We start from the raw sequence: 21683 nt of genomic DNA on the forward strand, positions 1-21683 counted from the left end.
TGTCTTTCCTATACCACCACGGTCACTTGCGCTTGGGATTCAAATCGACTTGGTCTTATTGTTGACCGAAAGCCTTCACAACAATTTTCGTCACCAGTTGCTGTCACTATCGTCAGCTTTCAAATCCCTGCTTGGTGCTAGAACAGCAATTACTTACTTGCATATCTAAAGCTGCCGTCCGGCCAGCCTCCAAAACCTCTTCATGTGTTGCCTTACCTTTCTCCAGAATGGCATTGAGCTCACCGGCGTTTTTGTCTTGGAGCAATTGCTCGTCCCCACGCGGGACCGGATCCAGCACCGCATTGTTCGTGACCAGACTGAATGCCAACACACGAAGGCCACTGTGCCTTGCCACTACAATTTCTGGCACAGTCGACATGCCCACGACATCGGCTCCTAGTATGCGAAGCATTCGGCTTTCAGCCCTTGTTTCGTAGCTTTGAATACTGTCAGCAGCCTAAACAAGGCCAAGTCTGCTGTGAAGCATCAGGTGTACTCACGTTGGGCCTCCCGCGAAGGCGTATACGCCTTCATGCAATTTCCTTGTCTTTTGGGACGGTATGGTTTCTTTCCATGCCTGGTGGACATGACGACGCAAGTCAAGGTCATATGCATCCGACAGAGGTGGAAAGCGGACGCCAAATTCCTCGGCATTCGGGCCTCTTAAAGGATGCACCCCGGCGAGTCCAGCCAAAAAGATATGCTAGAGGTTCGTCAGTAAATGTAAATAGCTATCTTTCGTGAGCGGTTTGCGGGAAAATAAAAACTTGCGTCATTCAATAACATGATGTCGCCCACATTATAATCCGGATTTAGGCCACCAGCCGCATTTGTCACTGTTCCTTTTCCTTAATTCTTGTATCCTTGCATGCAGTAGATGTATTTTCAATAGTTGATTCCTGGACTTACAGATGACTGTATCTACTCCGAGAAGTTTGAATACCCGGATAGGAAAGGTCACCTGGTCCATAGAGTTGCCTTCATAGTAACTGATCAATACTTATCAGCCATTTGAAACCGACCAGATTAGCTAAAGATGTAAGCCTAGTAAAACTCACTGGGCACGGCCAACCATGAAAACGGCGGGGACTTTCTGGCCCAGGAGCCCAAACACCAGTTTGCCCGCGTGTCCAGAGACTTTGATTGTTAGTCTTGGGAGGGGTTCAACTTTCTCATAGGGCTACTGACCTGTTGGACGAGGAAAATGAGGAATCGATGCATAATCGTATTCTACTCGAGGATCTGCTTGGACAGTGTCTGCTAGTCCACTTAAGCCGGAACCACAAACGATTGCAACTTGTGGCTTTCGCAGACTCTCTGGCAGGCTATCAGTCAGGAAAGTTATCGCTTCCTGGGTCTGGTCCCAGATGGACAAATCAGGTGGAGTCATGTTTAGTGTAGGAGGTTTCAAGGTTATCTTCGTGGCGTATAAGGATGCAAAGAGAAGAGGAAATGTTCTTCGTGGAGGGGAGTGGATCACCATCAATCTTTCTGTTGCTCTCTGATAGTACTGCGGAGTCATGTGCGGTCTTATTGGCTAGAATGTGTAGAACCCGCCGTGCAGGGTTACAAGGATATACACGGTTGACTCTTGCCAGTGATCATGAGGGGCACTACTAGTATTTACTGGGCCAGTAAAGGACCTATATATATATATATATATTTAAAAGATACCTATCTCATAAGCTGTAGGCAAATATAAACAAAGTCTGCTCAGGCTCTCTTCCTATCCTTTCTTTACTATTTGATACTGTGTTGTAAACCCGTTCCAAAGCCATTTATCAACGATTAAACCAAAAATTACATAAAAATCTCAAATCCACACAATTAACAGAGTTTCAGAGGAAATTAGATCCAATTCATTTCTCCCTAGATTATGAGCCTTGGGTCAGGCCAATTCCCAGCCGATGAGTGTTTGGGTCCATGGTACCCTGGGCAAAGGCGGTCAGCCGCATCTTCAACCGCAACGAAAAATCCAAAACTGCGCGGCTTTTGTTGTCTGGACTTCAATCGACCCAATGTTTGCAAACAAGACTCGCTCCTTACTGGGGGCTGGGAAAAATCTGCGGGTAAGCAAAATATATTCAAATCTATGGTTTCTGGCGCGGTGTTCTCTGTACTGACGAAAGAATGGTGGGAAATCAAGGTTCCTGTGCCCGTACGTTCGCTATCATCCCCGAGTCAACCCAGTGCGCCGACTTCAACCCCGGAGACAGCGTCTCAGTCTGCTCCAGCTCCCACAAGCTCTGCTCCTAAATCAACGTAAGCCTTCAATGCGTACCATGCTCGAGTTTTGATGTCTAGGCCCAGGAGCTGATTGCGATTCCCAACTTTAGATCGGAGCCAACAAATTCCGAGTTGTTCGAGCCACGCGTGAAGGAATGGTTAGTAGAATACATCCTGTGCTCATTGAAAGGGTACAATCATAATATCAGGGAACGATTGACTCACTGCATATCAGGGCCGACCGTCTAGGAGCTTTGGGTAAAGATACCCGGCTACCCCGAAGCGTGCAAGCGATTTATATGCGACCCCTCCGAAGGAAAGCGGAATATGGCCTCCCAGTTTGTGATCTTCAACTTCGATCCTACACCGTCGAAAATGTGGAATTCTTTGCCGACTTTGCGGTGCGCGCCGCCTACTACCTCAACCTCCCCGTCTCCGGTCCAGTACCCCTTCCCCGTATTGTCGAGCGCTGGACTGTCCCGCGAAGCAATTTCGTTCACAAGAAGAGTCAGGAGAACTTTGAGCGAATTACCCTTCGCCGGTTGGTTCAAATCAAGGACGGGAACCCGAAAGCCGTCCAGGCATGGCTCGCTTTCCTGCGGAAGCACGCGTTCTACGGAGTGGGCATGAAAGCCAATATCTGGGAACATGATAGCCTTGGTACGTTCGACCAGTACCATCAATTAACATTCCAAATTCAATTTGCTAACCCTCGACAGATGTCGGCAAATCCATGGATGAGTCTCTTCCGGAGATTGAAAAGACATTGGGCTCACATCTCGCCCAATTCGGCCAACGGAAAGATAACTCTATTGAGCAGAACATGTTCGATACTCTGGACAATGACCGATTTGCTGAGCGCAAGAACCTTTAAAAGTCCTAGAATTGAACAGGCGCTTGAGCTTCGCATTTGGGGATTCATTTCGGCGTCTTGTAGCTTTACATTTTTGTCTTATTTACTCTTATCTCGCTCTCACGGAGCTCCATGTATTGTATATCTACCATCATATCCAAATCGAATGAAACAATTTGGGAATCATAATAATCCCAGGATCTTCTCTCGTGGCTTTGAATCAAGAACCAGCACCGCATTCTTTCATACCTAGTTACCCTTTCATAACTTGTGGGCCGTTTCTCTCTCCATTAAATTGTTTTTATTTTCGCCCAATTCCGCTATCTAAATGAGATGAATGACCACTGTTCATCATAAATCATGTCTGATTCGAGAATACATACCCACCACATATAATCGTCACGTGACCAAGATGATGTTTTTGTGCAGCGTCGCGGAAGAACATGGCTCCTTACTATCTATTTTCTCTTTGGCGATAGGCATCTTATTGCCTCATTTATACACATCATAAGATGAGCATCCAATTTTGTCGTCGTGCAAATGCATCACTAAGATCAGTGGGTGGACAATTGCCAAAGGCCCTCCCCTATCAATCTTCCCAATGGTATCGATCCATCAGCTCAGCAACCTCTAAGTCCGCTCCAGAACCCGTGATATTTTCTGGCATTCAACCAACAGGTGTTCCTCATCTTGGAAACTACCTCGGTGCTCTCCAACAATGGGTGAAGCTACAAAATACCGCGGCGCCGGGAACCAAGCTGCTTTTTTCCATCGTGGACCTCCATGCCTTAACAGTACCGCAGGACGCAAGCCAATTGCGAAAATGGAGAAAAGAAGCATTTGCAACTTTGCTTGCTGTAGGGCTGGATCCTAAACAGTCTACTATCTTTTATCAATCCGATGTGTGCAGCTAAATCCCATACTTACTAATGGGCGAATGAAGGCTAACGAGATTATGTTACTGGATGATAGGTGCCAGCTCATGCAGAGTTGATGTGGATTCTTAGCACAGTGGCGTCTATGGGATATCTCTCAAGGATGACCCAGTGGAAGGTATACTGGGAGATTACACTCATCTCAAGTCAAATCCACTAGCTAATTAGACTTCTAGAGCAAGCTGCAACTGCCAGAGGACACGACGCTAGATGATTCTGAAGCTCGGGCACAATTGCGGCTTGGTCTGTTTTCGTACCCTGTGCTTCAAGCTGCCGATATTCTAGTACACAGGTAACGTGTTTCTATTGTCCTATGTCATTGAAAAACAGGGAGATAGAACGGATTCTAATTATCTCCTAGAGCCACTCATGTTCCTGTCGGCGAAGACCAAAGACAACATCTTGAATTCTCAAGGTATACGGCCAATAGTTTCAACCATCTTTATGGGCCCATATTCCCCACTCCAGAAGCTTTGATCTGTAAGTGCAGTTGTTGCTTAAGCATGCGTTCATGCGTTCATGGTTGTTAACCGCTAACCGAAACTAGCCCCGGCCAAACGAGTGATGTCTCTGAAGGAGCCCGGGTCCAAAATGTCCAAATCCCACGCGGATGAACGGTCCCGAATTATCCTAACCGACTCCCCCCAGCAGATTCACAAAAAGATCAAAGTCGCACTCACTGATTCAGAGCCAGCGATCACGTATGATCCGAGTCATCGACCTGGAGTCTCCAACCTCATTGAGATTCTCAGTCATTTTGAAGGTATTACCTGTGAAGAGATCGCTGCAGACTTCCAATCCACAAGCCTCCGGTCATTGAAGGAGCACGTTGCCAGTCGAATTGCGCATCATCTCCAAGAAATTCGGGAGCGATATGTAGAACTCATGGAGGACCGAACGGGTATTTTGGATACGGTCGCTCAGCAGGGCGCAGAAGTTGCGCAAGGCAATGCTGCACGGACCATGCGACAAGTTCGTGAGGCTATGGGTCTATAAGTGTGACTGATTGCCCTCTTTGGGAAGAAGAAGGCAGCAGCCGTATGTATTTTTAAAAACCCCCAAAATTGTACTATACCTGTTGTAGACAGAGCACGTCTGAACTTGGGAGAGGTGGAATTTCATGTACATTACAGATTACAGGGGCAAAAAGACTCCAGCGTTCATGAGGGGTGTTTTGATTGTATGCCAAGTACTTGGTATAAACCCTGTTCGTTGTTGCTTCGCCAAGCGGCAAATTCAGGGTCCAAGCAAAGAGCCTCACTTCATTATTCGACTATTAATAACCGATTGGGGGCGGTGCAAAGTGACCTTGCCAAGGGACTCGCCTCTTTCAGGTGGTCATGTTCGTCGAACATAGCCCTGAAATTGAGTGTTGGCATTATTCATAGGCTGTATATATTAACTATTGCCCTCTCAGGCCCACTTAGTCCTGACAGCCAAGCTCACAGGCTCCAGACTGGGGCAGATGTACTAGTATGTACTAGTATGTACTATAGAAATAATACGAGACTTTCCCGAGGATGGAATTTCCCACGTTTCCCCCGGATATTCAACCTGAACCTGTATATGATGCTACATACATATGTACTATACGTAAAGATCAGAGTACAAATCTATATAATCTCGGTTGTGAGCGCATCCAAGGTTGAACGTATCGTATCGGGCGTTGCAGCCTAACCCTGAAGCGTAGCGGAGCGTCATCTATCCGCGTCATCGGTGTTCCGGCTTCCCAACCACGTACGTTGCATACGTATACCTCACGCTTCGGTTCTTTCGAAGAGGCGAATGTAGGAGACAAGAAATGAAATGCAATTCCATCAGATATCCAGATATCCAGATACTTTTTAATCTTCCCATCTCTTGGCTGTATTGTACTTGTATTGGTAAAGGGGAAAGTGGTGACGCGCCATACGCTACAGAGGACTAAGTGGGTCGACTGTAGCCTTTCAGAAGTTTTAGGGGCATTTGGCCCCAAAAGCTCAATTTCGGTTAAGCCGGAGCAGAATTAAACCAAATCATGAGTCTCATGTCCCTAAAGCTGGAGATTTTTAGTGGCGCACAGCCGCATCCCACCTGAAGGACCCTGGTCCATTAGGATTCCATTATAACTTGACTCGCGCCTCGTTCGTAGTGGATCTGCTTTCTCTCTTCCTTTCCTTTGAACCCCAAAAGCTCTTTTCTTCACATACAGCAGAGTTTCCCCCTCCCCCCTGTTTCTCGGAAAGGAACCGAATACAGCACGTCTCATTGCCGATCGACTATAACATTCCCCGGGGACCATATCCGGAGGAACCGACGAACATGAAGAATTCACTCTTTTTGTTAGCAGCCTGTGCGCTTCCAGCACTGGGTCGTTTAGCTCTTCACGAGAGAGATGTTCCAGCGGTTGTTAGCTTCGATATCAAGCGGAAAGATGTATCGGATCCCGTAGCTCGAGACGTTGCGAGGCGGAAGCGGTCGGAGACAGTCAGCTCCGGGTTGGACAATGAGGTATGTGAAACTGCTATGATATCAGCCATCTTACAACAACCCATTGCATGTTATATATCCCAAAACTGACTGGCGCATAGTACAACCTCTATCTGTGTAATATCACTCTAGGCTCCGATAAACAAGCTCTACGTCTTGTCATCGACACTGGGAGCAGCGATCTCTGGGTGAATGCGCCCAATTCAACTTTCTGTGAGGAATATAAGGAATACTGTGACTACTACGGTACCTACGATGCGACCGACTCGGATACATACTCTTACGTTAATTCCGATTTCAACATTTCCTATGCCGACTCCTCCAGCGCAGGTGGTGTATATGCCACCGACACCCTTCATATCGGTGATGCCGAACTCAAAAGTTTACAGTTCGGTATTGGTTACGAATCCTCTTCTGAAGGTGAGTAACCCACTCTTCATGCGACAAAAACAAAATTGCAATGTTAGACTAACTCGAACTTTAGTGGGTGTCCTGGGAATTGGATATACGACAAACGAAGCCTCAGAGTCCACCACAGGTGAATCATACGCCAACCTGCCTAAAGCAATGGTCAACAAAGGCTTGATTCAGTCCAATGCATACAGCTTGTGGTTGAATGACCTCGATTCCAACGAAGGCTCCATTCTGTTCGGTGGTATCGATACCGGCAAATTCCACGGCGAACTTGAGACCCTACCCATCCTGAAGACCCAGGGCGTATACGCAGCATTCTACATCACCCTTAGCGGGGTTGCCTTGACCAATTCGTCGGGAACGAGCAATTACTCCACTTCCAGCTCTCTTCCAGCTGCGGTTCTTCTTGATTCCGGCAGCTCTCTGACCTATCTTCCAGACGCCATCGTCGAGGATATTTATGACGAATTGGATGTCAGCTACTCGAGCAGCGCGGGATATGGATATCTGCCCTGTAGTTACGCCGAGAAGGACTACAAGTTCACCTACTCATTCTCAGGTTTGACCATTGACGTCGATATCAGCGAGCTCGTCATGGACATGGGTGGCAATGAATATTACAGCAATGGCGATCGCGCCTGTGCTTTTGGTATTGCTCCAGCCGGAAACACTGACGCCGTTCTTGGTGATACCTTCCTGCGCAGTGCCTACGTGGTCTATGACCTGGCCAACAACGAAATCTCTATGGCCAACACCAACTTCAACTCCACAACTAGCCACATTTCCGAGATCGGAACTGGTGCAGATGCTGTGCCCAGTGCTACTGGAGTTGCCAACCCGGAGACAGCTTCGTCAAATCCTACCGCCAAGCACGGTGGCGTCCCTGATGCCACTGATCTTCCCGGGTCGAGCACCAAGAATGCCGCTATTCCAAGACCCACTCAGATGCCTAAGCACATGGCGCTGGGTCTGGCCGGTGCTGCTCTGCTCGTTCTGTGAGCAACCTATTTTTAAACGTCAATTGATGTCTTAAATCTTCGTTTCTCTTCTAGATATTTGCATATTTCTGGGGTTTCTTCGGAGTCAGTTTGGGGAATACCTGGACCTTTTCATTTCTTTTCATTTTTTGGATGTTGATAATATACTTCATGTGCCATGATTATAACCTCAATATACATACATACCAACATACCTATTTATTTCTTTTTGCCGAAAAACACATAACACAGGACTGATGTAAATTTCAATAATTTTCATATTGGAAGTGAATTTTTAATCGAAATTGATTCCAGCAGCTACGATAATACGTACATGGAGAAACCTCCTATCCCGCTTCCCAAGGTGCGACCCGCGATGCTTGGCATTTTGCTATCTACCAGCCGCCATCGATTTTCTCTTGAAAAAGTTTCTTATATCACCACCATGCCACGCATATCAACATCTTTACTCATTAAAGCGTATCGAGAAAACTCACTATTGCCGTTACTTCTTCGAGAGTGCCGCTCGCTGACATCCGCGAGAAATGAATTGCGATGGCTTCGCGAACGCGCTCTGCATGATAGCCAGTCAGCTTCGAGACTGACAAAGGGATCACTATTTGGATGGCGGACGCGTCTCAGATCCATGTGCCAACGACGGTCTAAAGGGGTTCCACTGCAGTACATTCTTGGCGACCAGCCGTTCGGCGATTTGGAAATTATTTGCCGGCGAGGTGTCTTGATTCCAAGGTCTATTGCACCTCTTTCATTTTATTTCGCGTCCCATATCGCATTGAAGCTGACTAACACGGTCCTCCAGGTCTGATACCGAGTCCTTTACTGTGCAGGCTGCTAAGACTGTTCGTCAAATGGCCCTAGAGCACATGCACGATAATCAGGCCCCGCAAATGGAGAAACCTCTGCGGGTGTTGGATCTGTGCACTGGAACAGGTTGCATAGCACTGTTGTTGCACACACTTCTTGCTCCACAATTTAAAGATCTTATGATACTTGGAGTAGACATCAGTGATAATGCTCTAAATCTGGCGCGAACCAATTTGGAATACAATCTCCGACAGGGTTTGCTATCCAATGACGCTCTTACCCAAGTCCACTTTCAGCGTGCCGATGTTCTTAACAGAGGACTTGGTGCTGGATTGACGGTGAAAGAGGCTCTAGAACAACACTTCAATGGACTGGGAGGGAAGAGCGAGCCACATTCTGCGCTTGGGCTTGATTTACTGATCTCCAATCCGCCTTATATCTCCACCGTGGACTTCCGGAATGGCACTACGTCACGAAGCGTTCGACGATTCGAGCCAGAACTAGCATTAGTGCCGCCTGCTACTTCTAAGTCTGCAATACTCGAAGGATGCAATCCGGAAGACATATTTTATCACCATATCCTCACTCTTTCGCTCCAATCAGTTGCCAAAACCACAGTCCTTGAGTGTGGGGATATAATGCAGGCTCGCCGAGTGGTCGCTATGCACAAGAAGATGATTTCACATAAGTCAGGATACTTTGACACGCAAATATGGCCAAGCTCTGAGCGAGATTTGGCAGAAAATGGATTCCATCATAGTGATGGAGCGCGCTGTGTTATCATTACAAGGCGAGATAATGTATGAAAATGATTTAAGATGGCCACTTTCTAGTAGCATCTATGTATGAGCCAATCATATACATAAAGAGCCGGAGAATCAGCCCCTTGATAAATTTTGTGTCATATCTTTGTCCCGTATAGAACCTATGATCTAAATTTCCAAGCTAGACAGTCGACTATATTGAAGGGCCGTGCGGGTGATTAAGATTAAACATCTGACCTAGGAAGTCCAAATCGTTGTCCATCATAAATTCTCCAAGATCCACGTTGGACCACATAGGATAATCTGCATTGTCCGCTGAGAAGATTGGCGGGCCATTCAATGGAGCTTGCACATTGCTAGTACTGGCCAAACTGCTGGGCTTTTCTGAAGCTATATTTTTGTATCAGCATACAGTGTTGATCCCAGACTCAGACACCGTCTAATGAAAATACAGAACTTACTGGTGGCCTTGAGCATCATAGAAAGCTGTGCTAAATATTCAACACATCGCTCAATGACACGATTTCCCGAATCTAGATGGCGTAGCGCGTCCGCAGCGAGGTCGAGATATTGTCGCGAGTTTTCTATAGAACGCCATTGGTCTGGGTTGCACTGGCGTTCTTTGGAAGAGACTAGAAGAGCGCCAAATATCACCAGTCCCGCATTAAAAGCTAGAAGAGTAATTATTAAAAAATACCGTCCACGGTTTACGCGAACCATGAAAGCACGTAGGAAAACTTACTATAGTATAAAGAATAATACCACGCACCGAGCAGACCTCGATGCCAGCCACCAGAGGAAGTGATGGTGTAGACGGTGGAGATAATCGATATGGCAGACTCGACGCAGTTCTGTACCCCTGTAAACCCCATCTGCTGGACAAGCTTATTTTCTGATGAAATTGAGTCATCTGCATTATATGAATCCAAGTAGCTTTCCAGAAATCGCCGGTAGAGAAGAATGCGTAAATTATGATATCTCACGGAGAGTACGATTCCGAATCGGTGGCGAATGGTTGATTCAGGGTCCAGCTGTGCCAAATTTTTTGAGAGCAAGGGCTCGTGCCAGAGCCGGATACCAAGTGATGGTACAATTGAAAAGCGCCATTCCTCGAGTTGACGCTCTCCCTCGAGGATTTGAGGCACCGCATTTGCTGCAGTCGGTGGATGCTCAAATCCCAAGTTCTGACTGTAGCAGTTATCAAGCACGTTGTACAGGACAACATATAATTTTCTGGGACTGAAAGTCAGTACGATCAGGCAAGCTAGTTGATAATACAGATAGCGATTGAACTGACATTGCCGCTGTAAAGAACCAACCATCTAATTGGGGATGTGCGTCGGATTGTGAAGAGTTCGCTAAAACTTGCATATCTTTCACAGGCATATCCAATTTCACATATGATTCCGGAATAGTACAGGGTCGACCAAATGTCATACTCAACGTTCTAGTCAAGATGTCAATGACTATGCGCCTGGTAGGGGAAGAATGAAACATACCGATCGAGTAGAATGCAACCGTACCAGGTTCGCTTGCGAATTTCACTCTCTACGGGAGAAAAGCGTCGATTGGCTTCCGGTGAGTGCAAACCAAGCTGAAAAGCAGCGGAGATAGCCAGGCCATGCGTTGTCCATGCTTGGACCGATTTCTGGGTTCCCTGAAGATATTGACCCAGAACCAACAAGTATTGAACTATTGCGTAAATTATTAGTAGATTCTTTGTTGATCAACGAGGTTATAATTGACAAACCCATTTCAAGACTAGCGTTACGTTTCGAGTCTTTATCACAGAGCCCATTTGCTCTCTGGAAGTGAATATCTGACTCTTGAATTCTTTGCCCAGCAGGCAAATCACCTTCAGTGTGAAGACTTGTAGCAATGGCTAGAATAATGTTGAGTAAACCTAGCCATGTTCGACGTACTCGCTTGAAATTATCTTCTTTCATTCGAAAGTATGTTTCGCAGAATGACGACTCGTGGATGAACGGTAAAAGTTGACCGGTCTTTTCAAAGTATATTTGAACCAGATGCCAGGTGCGCTGCTCCGAAGGTAATGCAAAGATGTTGATCTCGACCTTGCCTGTTGCTGAAGGTTTACTTCGGGAATCACCTGGTGATGGACAAGATCTTGAAACATTCAACATGCCCCCACCGATTTGAGGAGAAGATATGGAGGTGATACCGTTTCTTTGTTGACTTCCTCGTGCAAGGGCACGAGAAATATGTCGCATGAATGCGATATTGGAAGATGGGCCTTTTCAAAGGGTTAGTTTTAACAACCCACGTAGATATGACTCTTTGTCCAAATTGGACTCGCATATTCTCGTAATATCATACCAAAAAACCCACAATCCTCTTCATCCGTGAAATTCATAGCGCCCATTCCATCAATTGAGTTCTCGGAGGTATCAATTTCGCCGAATTCGGCTCTTCCTCCCGGGGCAATTGCATGAGAAGAAGGCGCATGGTGGTCTGGTTTAGACATCTGAAACGCTTCCCTTCCATTCCCTGTTGTTTGCTTCAACGCCGGTGTAGATCCATTTACGGTCGTCGGGGAAGGTGTTTCTCCCTGGCTTTGCTCCAATCTGCGAATAGAAGCCTCAATATCTTGGATTCGATGTTCAAGGCGAGCCAAATAACTATTTGGAGGGTCAGAATCAATCGTCTTTGGTCGATGCACATGTACATAGACATATGAATGTATATGTACGATATTTCTTTTTGCTTCAGAATGATCTCAAACTCACCTTTTCTCCACTGTCAGATTGTTTGATGCTCCAACATCCTGGTAAACACAGTCGCACCCGAGCTCTTTGCATTGAGTGCACGGTCGACCTCCATCACACTGCCCCTCTATTAGTTAAGCTCCGCTATTATTCAATTGACATACATACCCGGGATTTCCGGTGACGACACGAATGGCAGGCTAAAACTGCACGTCGGCGTTTAGGGGGATGAGCCGGCTGTGACATGGCTTTTGCATTCGAACGAGGAGAGAAAAAGCGGGGAGATCAGCATCATGAGAAGCCGAACTCCACTCCCTACAGTAGCCTTGACAGCGGTGAGTCTTCTTGTTGCACTTTTCCGATGAATTCTACGTCGTTTCCTCTTTTCGTTCATGAGAATGCTTCTATCGAGATTGGCCATTTAACGTTATTTCTCCTCATTTCTTGGCAGATCCCCACAATGATGCGCTAAATGGAAATCCGGAGTATGTGAGAACCAAACTATGATACTCATGAAGTCCCGAACTCCCCGGATCTTACCCGAACTCCCCGGAGAATATAGATGGGATATGTGCATGTATGCCATTGAGCGGTTGACAATGCATTATTTAAGCCCGTGGCGTTGGCTAATCTGATCTCTGATACTATTATCATCTACTAGTACATATCGACGTCTTCAATTTCTTCAGAATGGTATGTGGCATGGTTTCCTTGACTCGGCTGTGGAGAATAGAACAAAGCAAAGAAGAACATAATTGATTAACACAATAACCGTGACTTATAGAGTCCTCGAAAAGTTCACATTGGTATTGTTGGTGCGGGGATCGGTGGTTTAGCTGCAGCTATCGCTATGAGTCGAGCGGGCGCCCAAGTCACTGTGTTGGAGGCCGCGGAAGAATTGGGTGAGGTATGATTCAGTTCGCCTACCACATAAAAGAAAGATAATAGAAAGAAACCTTTTTTGACACATCCATTCTCTCTATAGATCGGTGCAGGAATCCAAATGACCCCGAATGTGTCTGTGCTCCTTCAACGCTGGGGCGTGGACAAGATTATTGGGGAGAACCTGGTACAATTTGAGGAACTAAATATGCGGCGTAAGGATGGCACGCCGGTTGGGTATACGAAGATTGATACCATTGAGAGAGACTTACAACGACCATGGTGGGTGGTCCATAGGGCACATCTCCATGAGGGGATGGCTACAATTGCGACACAGGCCGGGTCTACAATTAAGATCAATTCGCGGGTTGTCGAAATCCAGCATCAAACAAGTCCAGTAATAGTGAAAACCCAGAAAGGGGATTCCTACACATTTGATCTCTGTGTTGGTGCCGACGGAATCAACAGTGTCGTGCGTCAGACATTGTTTCCTGGTGTTCGCCCAGAGCCCCCAACTACTAATTGTGCATATCGGGCTATTGTACCGTATGATCAGATTCGTCAGGATCCGGTTGCCAAAGAACTTGTGGAAAAACTCACAATGGAGGTCTGGATGGCTCCTAAATCCTACATTATTACCTACCCAATATCGGCAGGTAAGATGTTCAACTTGGTGCTCTCGCACCATCGACCAGACAAGCTACGAGCAACTCAAGACACTGTGCTCCTTGAGGAAATGCGGGAAGAGTATAAGGATTACGATCCACGCATTAAACGAATTGTTGATATGATCCCAGAAGTGGTAAGTTATGACAGGAAAGTTGGTGTTCTAGCATATCAAGAAAATACTCATACCTAATCTCATAACTAGTCTCGCTGGCCACTTATGGTGACCGGGCCCTTGAAGTCTTGGTCATCGCCCCAAAATAATGTGGTTCTTATTGGCGATGCAGCCCATTCCATGGTGAACCATATGGCCCAAGGGGCAGCCACCTCAATGGAAGATGGCGCTTTTCTGGCCAAGTGTGTTGAAGCCATTGTCCAGGGCAAAATAGGGGTGAACGAAGCCATTGAGATCTACGAATCTGAACGCATGCCCAAAGCCCACGCGAAACAGCAGGTATCCTTCATCAACGGAGCAATCTGGCAGCTGCCCGACGGGCCATTACAACAGGGGCGTGATAGAGCAATGGCCCCCGAGCTTCAAGGCAAGTATTTCGTGCGGAGCAGTAATCTCTACGGAGATCCGCAGACCGTGTTGGATGTTTATGGCTATGACGTCGAAGGACATGCCGAAGATGCGGTGCGAAAATACTGTAATGACGGTATGGAGCATGTTCATCCTGTGACAGGCGTCACTCCTGGGCTGCAGCGAAAGTATATGGATTGGTTCTTGCCGGATCAAAACACGCAAGCTGGGAAGCTATAATTGATGAAGAACATGTACAGATGATACTTCAGAATATTCCAAGGCTACATACTAGTAGTACATACACACACCCATTTAGAAATCCCATCCCTTGCTATGGGCGATAAATATTTTCTTTTTGATTTCTACGATTTACATTTACATTTGCATATACTTTAGTACGAACAATATATCAGAGTAAAGTTAGTCAGGTTGTTGGCAGGATTCTATATTGGTATATTGCTTTACTTTGTAAGTCTTAAGGCCGACTATGAAATATCTAACTCTTCGGTATTAACAGTAGGGAAAAGGAGGAAGCCATGGTTGTCTTGTGCGTTCTCAAATTTTGAACCTTGGGATCTGCCGAGCCTTACAAGCAGTGGAAATTCTATCTGAATTTACTAGAAATTTGGAAGATAAGATATCCAACATCAACGGAATGAGTTAAAATGTCAATTCGTTGTCATGAACATGCATGCATGCCTTCTGATCTGCTTTGGGGGAAAACGTATATGTACAGAAAAAGTAGGACTCCTCAACCGCTATTTGTGGCGATCGTCCATTTTGTGTAGGTATTAAAACGAATATGGAAATGTACACCGCAAGAAATTAATGCAGGTGGGTTAAGAGAAATTCGCCCGAATGAAGAGACTCCATAGGGTCATGATGGTCATGATGAATGCTGCAGGAGACTCAAAATTCCCTTTGAAAAGTAATAGAGTTTTGAAACCAGTCCCAGGGCCTAGCGTCGATGCCAAGCGCGAATGCTGCAAGATTGGTGCTGAGGAGACGGCGGAGAACCTGCTCCTACCTCAGATGTTTTTCTTCTTATCTTCTGAGGAGTAGCTGCGGTCATCAACACCTTCCACGGTTTCGAGAATGGCTTCCATCTCCTTGGCTTGGCGCTTCCATTCCTTCTCGCCCATTTTGGTCTCGCGTCGGAAAAGCTCTTCGTTAGGCTTGCGGTAGCTGCCACCAAGACGGTCCCAGAGGGTGGTGAACTGCCCATAATTGTAGTTGAAATACAAATGATGCATGGTGTGGCATGCGGCGCCGTTCACGATCGGGCTGTTGGCAACATACTCACCATCGTGAATGAAGACAGTCCAGAGGTTGATGAATCCGAACAGGAAGACATAAGCCACTTTTTGGAGAGGGAAGATGAAAGGAAACACATGGTATGGCACACTCTGAGACCAGCCATCCAGGGGGTGGAAGGCATGGGAAGCGAAAGGGCTGGGCATAATCCACTTGTGATGCGGCTTATGGAGGGCCTTATAAACGCGAGGGTGATGCAAGCCACGGTGAATCCAGTAGATAAAGAAATCGGTAAAGAAGATGAAAAATGGGAACTGCAAGATGCTGTAGAAGGGAAATGGTTCCTCGGCGACGGTGTCGTAGAGTTTGGCATATCCTCGTACTTCCAGAACAAAGAAAGGTGCAGTCAACAGGGCCATTGGGGGCATAGACTCCATGGCTTGTCTGATTTCCATGGAGATCTGGTTTCGTAGGAATTTAGGGTGTTTGTAGGTGGTTTTGTCCCAAACGAAGATGTAGGAGAGTGTCGCAACGACGAAATAGACTAGAAGACCAAAGATCCTGAGCTTGAAGTTAGTTTCGAGAAACATTAGATCGAAAGGGGGTGGTTTTGCAGGGAGTGGCGCATACCAAGTGATCAAGAAGAAGCTGGTGAATTGGCGGTAAATGTTGTTCCGCGGCCATGCGCTGAGATAGGCATATTTAGTGGGCTCTAGGCGAAGTAGTTGGGTAGCTGGCTCATAGATGAAAGGCTCAGCGGCGCCGAACAAGGAGAGGGAACTGTTGGCAACATTGACAAAGCTCGGGATGGACGCGGATGAGAGGGAGGTCGGGAGGAGGGTGGAATACAGGCGATCACCAATGAAGGTGTCCCACAGTTCTAGGATGATATCCATGATCAACACGCGTAAGACGAATGGGGGTGGAGGTAATTGGTGAAGGAAGAAAACTTCAAGGGGAGAAGAAAGCCTGAGGGGCGAATGATAAATTCTGCCCGCATCACACCAGCGCGGAACGGAATCTGCCGCCTTAATCAGCCTATCGAGAACCAGGAACCAGATCATGCTATGCGGGCGGTTATGAGAAATACACTACTTAGAATTGACTTTTACGTGTATATATAAATATATAGTATGTTCAATAACTAGTTAATACTAGATGAGAGCCAGGGAATTTCTATATCTCTGAATTGTATCTAAATCATCAATTTTTACTTTATACCCCGTGAACGTGGATATAACTTAGAGGGAACCATGAATCTGATTATGGATTTTTACTTTTTTACCCCTTTTACACGGCAGATTAGAGTATGCACGTCTATGTTAGGCAATACAGATGTCTTGTTATTGAGGCAAAAAGCTTACATAATATTACCAGGCATCAAGGCACCCAGACGAAGTCTCCACCGAACCACAAAATTCTCAAGCTCGCGACAATCTGGGAGGATCCAGTCCTCTGCAAACGGCGCGGGAAGCCTTGAGGGAAATCTCCCCCCTTTCCCTCTTTCTAGTCAAATTGGCTATTTAATAAGATGGGAGAAAAGAACAAAGGCAATCCTTACTGATACATGAAGAGAAACATCTTAAATTCTAAATTTTAGTCTAATTCCATTACAATTTTCCATCGAATTCTCTCTATGTAACTAAATTCAAACTAACTACGTAACCCTCCTTGACCCTGCCAAAAAAGGCCAGAACCTTCAGTTGCGCTTCTCGTCTAGTTGCGGTCGCTTCTGGCGCTAACGGCAGTAGCCGCCCAATTCTGCCCGCCCCAAATTCAACCCAGCCTCTTTCTTCCCCTCTACAACTCGATCCTCCATCCACATCTCATCCACCACTTCATTCCTAATCCACAACTCCCTTCCGAGCTTCTCTGTGGTCCTCTTTGGATCCACTTGTCTCCCGCTCCCCTGGTTTCCTTTCATTGCTGTGGCTAGCTGCCTGGTGTCGCACCGCCAAGCAGCATTGCCCAGTGATCCAGCTTAGTGACCTTGTCCCTCAGCTGCGATTCCTGATCGCATACTTTGTCGCCTATCCCAACCACATCTTCCAACTTCCCGTGGTTGATTTCACTTACCTGTGGTAACGCCGACCTCTTTCGATTCCCCCAGCAATCCATCATGTACAACACTCACCGCGGCATGGTGGCTGCTCCCAACTCCCGTCTGACGGAGTTGTTGGACCAACTGCGCCAGGAATTCGAGACACAATCTCGGAGCACCGGTGAATTCGAGCACCAGTGTATGTGTTTAACCTTCCAATTCTTCAACCCCATCTGATGCTCTGTCCCCTTAAACGCGCAACTTTGGGACATCCCCCTATCTATTCAGGTCGCTAGCCTGTTCATGGCTGCGACGTCAGGGTCACGAAATGCGCTGAATTGTTTTCTAACTGATAGATGCAGTTACCGGCCAGCTCCAAGAGATGGAGATGATCCGCCAAAAGGTGTATCAACTGGAGCAGACCCAGATCAAGATGAAACAAGAGTAAGTCGAAATATTTACACTTCTCTCTCTCTCTCTCTTTATCCCCCCACCCCCACCCTCCCTTCTTATTTTGTTATACGCAATTCGCGTCGGAATTAATATTGATGATGTCTTGTTTAATTTGTAGCTATGAAGCCGAAATTCGCATGCTGCGCCATGAGCTAGAATCGCGTGGAGTCCAAACCGTCCCTCATGTCGCACCTGGTGCGACTCACACAGCCCCCCAAGGCCAGCCGCCGCAGGTCGGCCATGGCCCAAGTAACTTATTCAGTGGTATTATGACCAACCAAGGAGCTAGTGGTCCCGGTCTTGCCCCTCCCCCTCCCCAGGATCAGCAGCCTCCCCAGCATGCCCTTCAACAACAGCCTGCCTCGGCCGCCCAGCCTGGCCAGCCCCCGCAGAGCTCTTTTGGAGGATATCCACCTGGCGCTGCTGTGACCGGTATGTGAGAGCGAGATGGGACCTATTTCCAAGTTACTGACGTATTTTCTTTTTAAAAAATAGGTTACGGTGGCCCCCCTCCACCCCCAACCGCCTCTCCGGGCCCTGGTAAGGGTCGCCGGGCTGCTCCAGGTCCAGCCACTCCCGTGCAGACCCAGATTGCCTATCCAGACCCTCGCGCCTCGCCTCAAATTCGCCCTACGCCTCCTGGTGCCCAGGCTGCACCCATTGTTCGCCAGGATCGCCCTGGTAACATGCTCGCAAACTGGAACCCTGAGGATCTCCCTCCGTCGCAAAAGCGTGAGGGTACGGATTGGTATGCGGTATTCAACCCAGAGGTGCAGCGTGTGCTAGATGTTGAGCTGGTGCACCACCTCAGCCATGACAGTGTCGTCTGCTGTGTTCGCTTCAGCCGTGATGGTAAGTATCTGGCGACAGGTTGCAACCGCTCTGCGCAGATCTTCGATGTGACCACAGGTCAGAATGTGGCGACCCTGCAAGATGAGAGCGTCGACAAGGATGGCGATCTTTATATTCGCAGTGTTTGCTTCAGTCCAGATGGCAAGTATTTGGCCACTGGTGCCGAAGACAAGCAAATTCGAGTGAGTCTAATCTAATCCTCATTCATCAGCACTTCCTCCTCGGATATGAATGGAATTGCTAGTGAAACACTGAAGATTGTACTGACAGCTGAAAATTAGGTCTGGGATATTGCCTCGCGAACCATCAGAAATACATTCAGCGGTCATGAGCAAGACATCTACTCCCTTGATTTCGCTGGCAATGGCCGTTATATTGCTTCTGGTAGTGGTGACAAGACTGTGCGTCTCTGGGATATCCTTGACGGCAAGCTTGTCTACACTCTTAGCATCGAGGATGGAGTCACTACCGTGGCCATGTCTCCCGATGGACATTATGTGGCTGCTGGTTCGCTTGACAAGAGCGTTCGCGTGTGGGACACTACCACCGGTTACTTGGTGGAGCGATTGGAGAACCCCGATGGCCACAAGGACAGCGTGTACTCGGTTGCCTTCGCGCCCAATGGTCGCGACCTGGTCAGCGGCAGTCTTGACAAGACTATCAAGTTATGGGAGCTCACTGTCCCACGGGGCATGCATCCTCACAGCGGTGTCAAGGGTGGCAAGTGTGTTCGGACATTTGAGGGCCACAAGGTTGGTGCCTTTTCTTCTTCTTCTTCTTCTTCTTCTTCTTCTTCTTCTTCTTCTTCTTCTTCTTCTCTCTTTTGTCCCGTTCCTTATCACGCTATTCCTCCACGGCCCCGGTTTTTTTTTTTTAACTTATTTGGTTTTTGTTTTTTCTATTGTTTCTACATCATGACGATCAAATGTCAACCTGTCACTCTTTTCCTTCCGCTAACCTTCTTCTTTTCAATTAGGACTTCGTTCTTAGCGTTTGCCTGACGCCCGATGGCCAATGGGTGATGAGTGGTTCTAAGGATCGTGGCGTTCAGTTCTGGGACCCAGTCACTGGCAATGCCCAGATGATGTTGCAGGGCCACAAGAACTCCGGTAGGTTCTTTCTAATCTTTGGCTTTATCTTTATCTTTTTCTTTTTCCTTTTGCAATATGTGTGTCAATTTTGTTCTAATACTGACTGGGTTTCCGCGGATATAGTAATCTCTGTTGCGCCCGCCCCGACCGGCAACCTCTTTGCGACTGGCAGTGGAGACATGCGTGCACGGATCTGGAGGTAAGCATTCCTTGGGAGTTCAATCACCACTAGTTTCCTTGTTCCTTGTATCACTAACCCACAATTTGTTTAGATACTCCAACTACAATGGACGGTAAAAGGGGTAGGCAAAGTCCCGGCGCAATGTGACATTGTTTTCTTTATTCTTTATTCTCCATTTATCTCTTATGTTCATGTCTCTTTTTTTTTTGTTATGTTCTATCGAGAAATTTTGCTTGGATTTCCATTTTACAAGCCGGGTTGGGCTCTTCGAATTTGCTTGGTGTCTCCATTTCTTCACCTTATCTTTTTGCGGTCATGTTCCTCTACTCTTCTCCACTTTTTCCCTTTCTCCCTCTCTCTGTGTGCTTGAATTAATGCAATTCACCAAAATAAAATGCAAACATCCAATCCTGTAAATCCATTTTGCTCGGTGTAGCACAGAAAATCGAATGGTAGATCGGGCCAAGTTGACCCAGGAGACTCTAAGCCCCTATGGGACCGGATAGCCACCAACAGAACCAACTCGTGATCACGGGTGACCCTGGATGTGGTCATAGGTGATACAAAAAGACCGACCTGTCGAATCTACCAAGTCGATCAGTAGAAAAAACCCAGGGTAAAAAATAACAAATAAGAGAAAAGAATTAAAAATTAAAAGGAGAAGGAGTTCCAAGTGGATCCCCAGGTACGAGAAAGGGTCTGTGTGTCCCCAAACACCCCCAGACTTGCCCAGATGGCTGTTCGATTCCCCTTGGAACCCCAGTCGCCTCTCAGCTGATCGTCTGGTTGATTGGGACTAGGGGAGACTGGGAAGGGGGGAACAAGTCCATGGATTGATTTTCTCTCTCTCTCTCTTTTTCCCCCTGCAGGAACCATAAAAAGGGGAAGCAGGTGAGAAAAAAAAAAAAGGCCACAAATGCACGACGTGCAGGAAGAGGAACCAATTCTAGAAATTACATTGGCAAAGAAGAGGGGGAGGAGGAACAAGAGGGGGGTGGACAGAGAGAGAGCACGGAGGACAAGCTGCATGACTCCAGATGTGACAGTCACGAACACGAACCCACAGGATCGCCGATGATCTGGGAGCTGAAACCGATCGGGAGGGAATTTCCAAGGCCATGGGCGGCTAGCCAGGATATTCGCTGGAATGAAGATCGGACACTATTGGCGACTATCGGACGGGCGCATCCGGATGCCCCAATGAACGGGGGCTTACTCGTCGACTGCAGATCCTCTGGTCCACTTTGAAAGCCCGAAGGCCCGGCCCGCCCTCGAGGTGATGCATTGATTTGTTTTTGATGGGAAGAAAGGGAGGAAGATGTGGGGGATTGTATTGGGAATTTGAAAAGAAGGAAAGTGGAAAGGAGAAGAAAGAAGAGTGAATGTAGGTCTACTCAAGTGCTTGGGCTGGGGAAGTGAGAAAGGTCAAGTAGGTCTACTTTGACTTGGGGCTGCTTAGTCATGTTAATCTTCGCCAGTCGCGGCTGTTGATATTATCTATGTCTCTCTCTCTACACCGAGATTTCTGGGGCACACGCTAGTCCTTGG

The 21683-nt window shown here is 47.2% G+C and overlaps 10 protein-coding genes across 10 annotated transcripts; 7 read left to right on the plus strand and 3 right to left on the minus strand.

Moving 5' to 3' along the window:
- Window positions 1-55: 55 nt before the first annotated feature.
- N7478_005275 (purine-nucleoside phosphorylase) lies at window positions 56-1390 on the minus strand (the record flags this gene model as incomplete). The annotated part of the gene is made up of 6 exons (XM_056921489.1): window positions 56-100; window positions 158-437; window positions 501-703; window positions 944-989; window positions 1059-1137; window positions 1189-1390. The coding sequence occupies 6 exons, from the start codon at window positions 1388-1390 to the stop codon at window positions 56-58; spliced, it is 855 nt and encodes a 284-aa protein (XP_056779526.1).
- Window positions 1391-1907: 517 nt separating this feature from the next.
- On the plus strand, window positions 1908-3100 carry N7478_005276 (mitochondrial 37S ribosomal protein uS10m; the record flags this gene model as incomplete). The annotated part of the gene is made up of 4 exons (XM_056921490.1): window positions 1908-2069; window positions 2305-2384; window positions 2462-2886; window positions 2946-3100. 4 exons carry the CDS (start codon window positions 1908-1910, stop codon window positions 3098-3100), a joined length of 822 nt encoding a protein of 273 aa, XP_056779527.1.
- A 491-nt stretch (window positions 3101-3591) lies between these two features.
- On the plus strand, window positions 3592-3993 carry N7478_005277 (Tryptophan--tRNA ligase; the record flags this gene model as incomplete). Its single annotated transcript, XM_056921491.1, has 1 exon — window positions 3592-3993. One exon carries the CDS (start codon window positions 3592-3594, stop codon window positions 3991-3993), a length of 402 nt encoding a protein of 133 aa, XP_056779528.1.
- A 124-nt stretch (window positions 3994-4117) lies between these two features.
- N7478_005278 (uncharacterized protein) lies at window positions 4118-5010 on the plus strand (the record flags this gene model as incomplete). Its single annotated transcript, XM_056921492.1, has 4 exons — window positions 4118-4132; window positions 4191-4306; window positions 4376-4494; window positions 4562-5010. 4 exons carry the CDS (start codon window positions 4118-4120, stop codon window positions 5008-5010), a joined length of 699 nt encoding a protein of 232 aa, XP_056779529.1.
- A 1305-nt stretch (window positions 5011-6315) lies between these two features.
- Window positions 6316-7896, plus strand: N7478_005279 (pepsin-like aspartic protease; the record flags this gene model as incomplete). The annotated part of the gene is made up of 3 exons (XM_056921493.1): window positions 6316-6504; window positions 6585-6903; window positions 6968-7896. The coding sequence occupies 3 exons, from the start codon at window positions 6316-6318 to the stop codon at window positions 7894-7896; spliced, it is 1437 nt and encodes a 478-aa protein (XP_056779530.1).
- Window positions 7897-8319: 423 nt separating this feature from the next.
- N7478_005280 (N5-glutamine methyltransferase family protein) lies at window positions 8320-9505 on the plus strand (the record flags this gene model as incomplete). Its single annotated transcript, XM_056921494.1, has 2 exons — window positions 8320-8624; window positions 8695-9505. The coding sequence occupies 2 exons, from the start codon at window positions 8320-8322 to the stop codon at window positions 9503-9505; spliced, it is 1116 nt and encodes a 371-aa protein (XP_056779531.1).
- Window positions 9506-9656: 151 nt separating this feature from the next.
- Window positions 9657-12435, minus strand: N7478_005281 (putative C6 transcription factor; the record flags this gene model as incomplete). The annotated part of the gene is made up of 9 exons (XM_056921495.1): window positions 9657-9853; window positions 9925-10134; window positions 10206-10651; window positions 10761-10910; window positions 10963-11155; window positions 11214-11717; window positions 11813-12102; window positions 12211-12308; window positions 12358-12435. 9 exons carry the CDS (start codon window positions 12433-12435, stop codon window positions 9657-9659), a joined length of 2166 nt encoding a protein of 721 aa, XP_056779532.1.
- A 444-nt stretch (window positions 12436-12879) lies between these two features.
- On the plus strand, window positions 12880-14500 carry N7478_005282 (Salicylate hydroxylase; the record flags this gene model as incomplete). The annotated part of the gene is made up of 4 exons (XM_056921496.1): window positions 12880-12882; window positions 12974-13096; window positions 13175-13873; window positions 13943-14500. 4 exons carry the CDS (start codon window positions 12880-12882, stop codon window positions 14498-14500), a joined length of 1383 nt encoding a protein of 460 aa, XP_056779533.1.
- Window positions 14501-15291: 791 nt separating this feature from the next.
- Window positions 15292-16581, minus strand: N7478_005283 (sterol desaturase family protein; the record flags this gene model as incomplete). The annotated part of the gene is made up of 1 exon (XM_056921497.1): window positions 15292-16581. One exon carries the CDS (start codon window positions 16579-16581, stop codon window positions 15292-15294), a length of 1290 nt encoding a protein of 429 aa, XP_056779534.1.
- A 1055-nt stretch (window positions 16582-17636) lies between these two features.
- On the plus strand, window positions 17637-20251 carry rcoA (uncharacterized protein; the record flags this gene model as incomplete). The annotated part of the gene is made up of 8 exons (XM_056921498.1): window positions 17637-17757; window positions 17921-18002; window positions 18130-18443; window positions 18507-19045; window positions 19145-19615; window positions 19840-19972; window positions 20078-20153; window positions 20227-20251. 8 exons carry the CDS (start codon window positions 17637-17639, stop codon window positions 20249-20251), a joined length of 1761 nt encoding a protein of 586 aa, XP_056779535.1.
- Between the last annotated feature and the right edge of the window lie 1432 nt (window positions 20252-21683).

Source organism: Penicillium angulare (genome assembly GCF_028827245.1).
Source record: "Penicillium angulare strain IBT 27051 chromosome Unknown utg000004l_segment0_segment0, whole genome shotgun sequence".
Taxonomy (NCBI): Eukaryota; Fungi; Ascomycota; class Eurotiomycetes; order Eurotiales; family Aspergillaceae; genus Penicillium; species Penicillium angulare.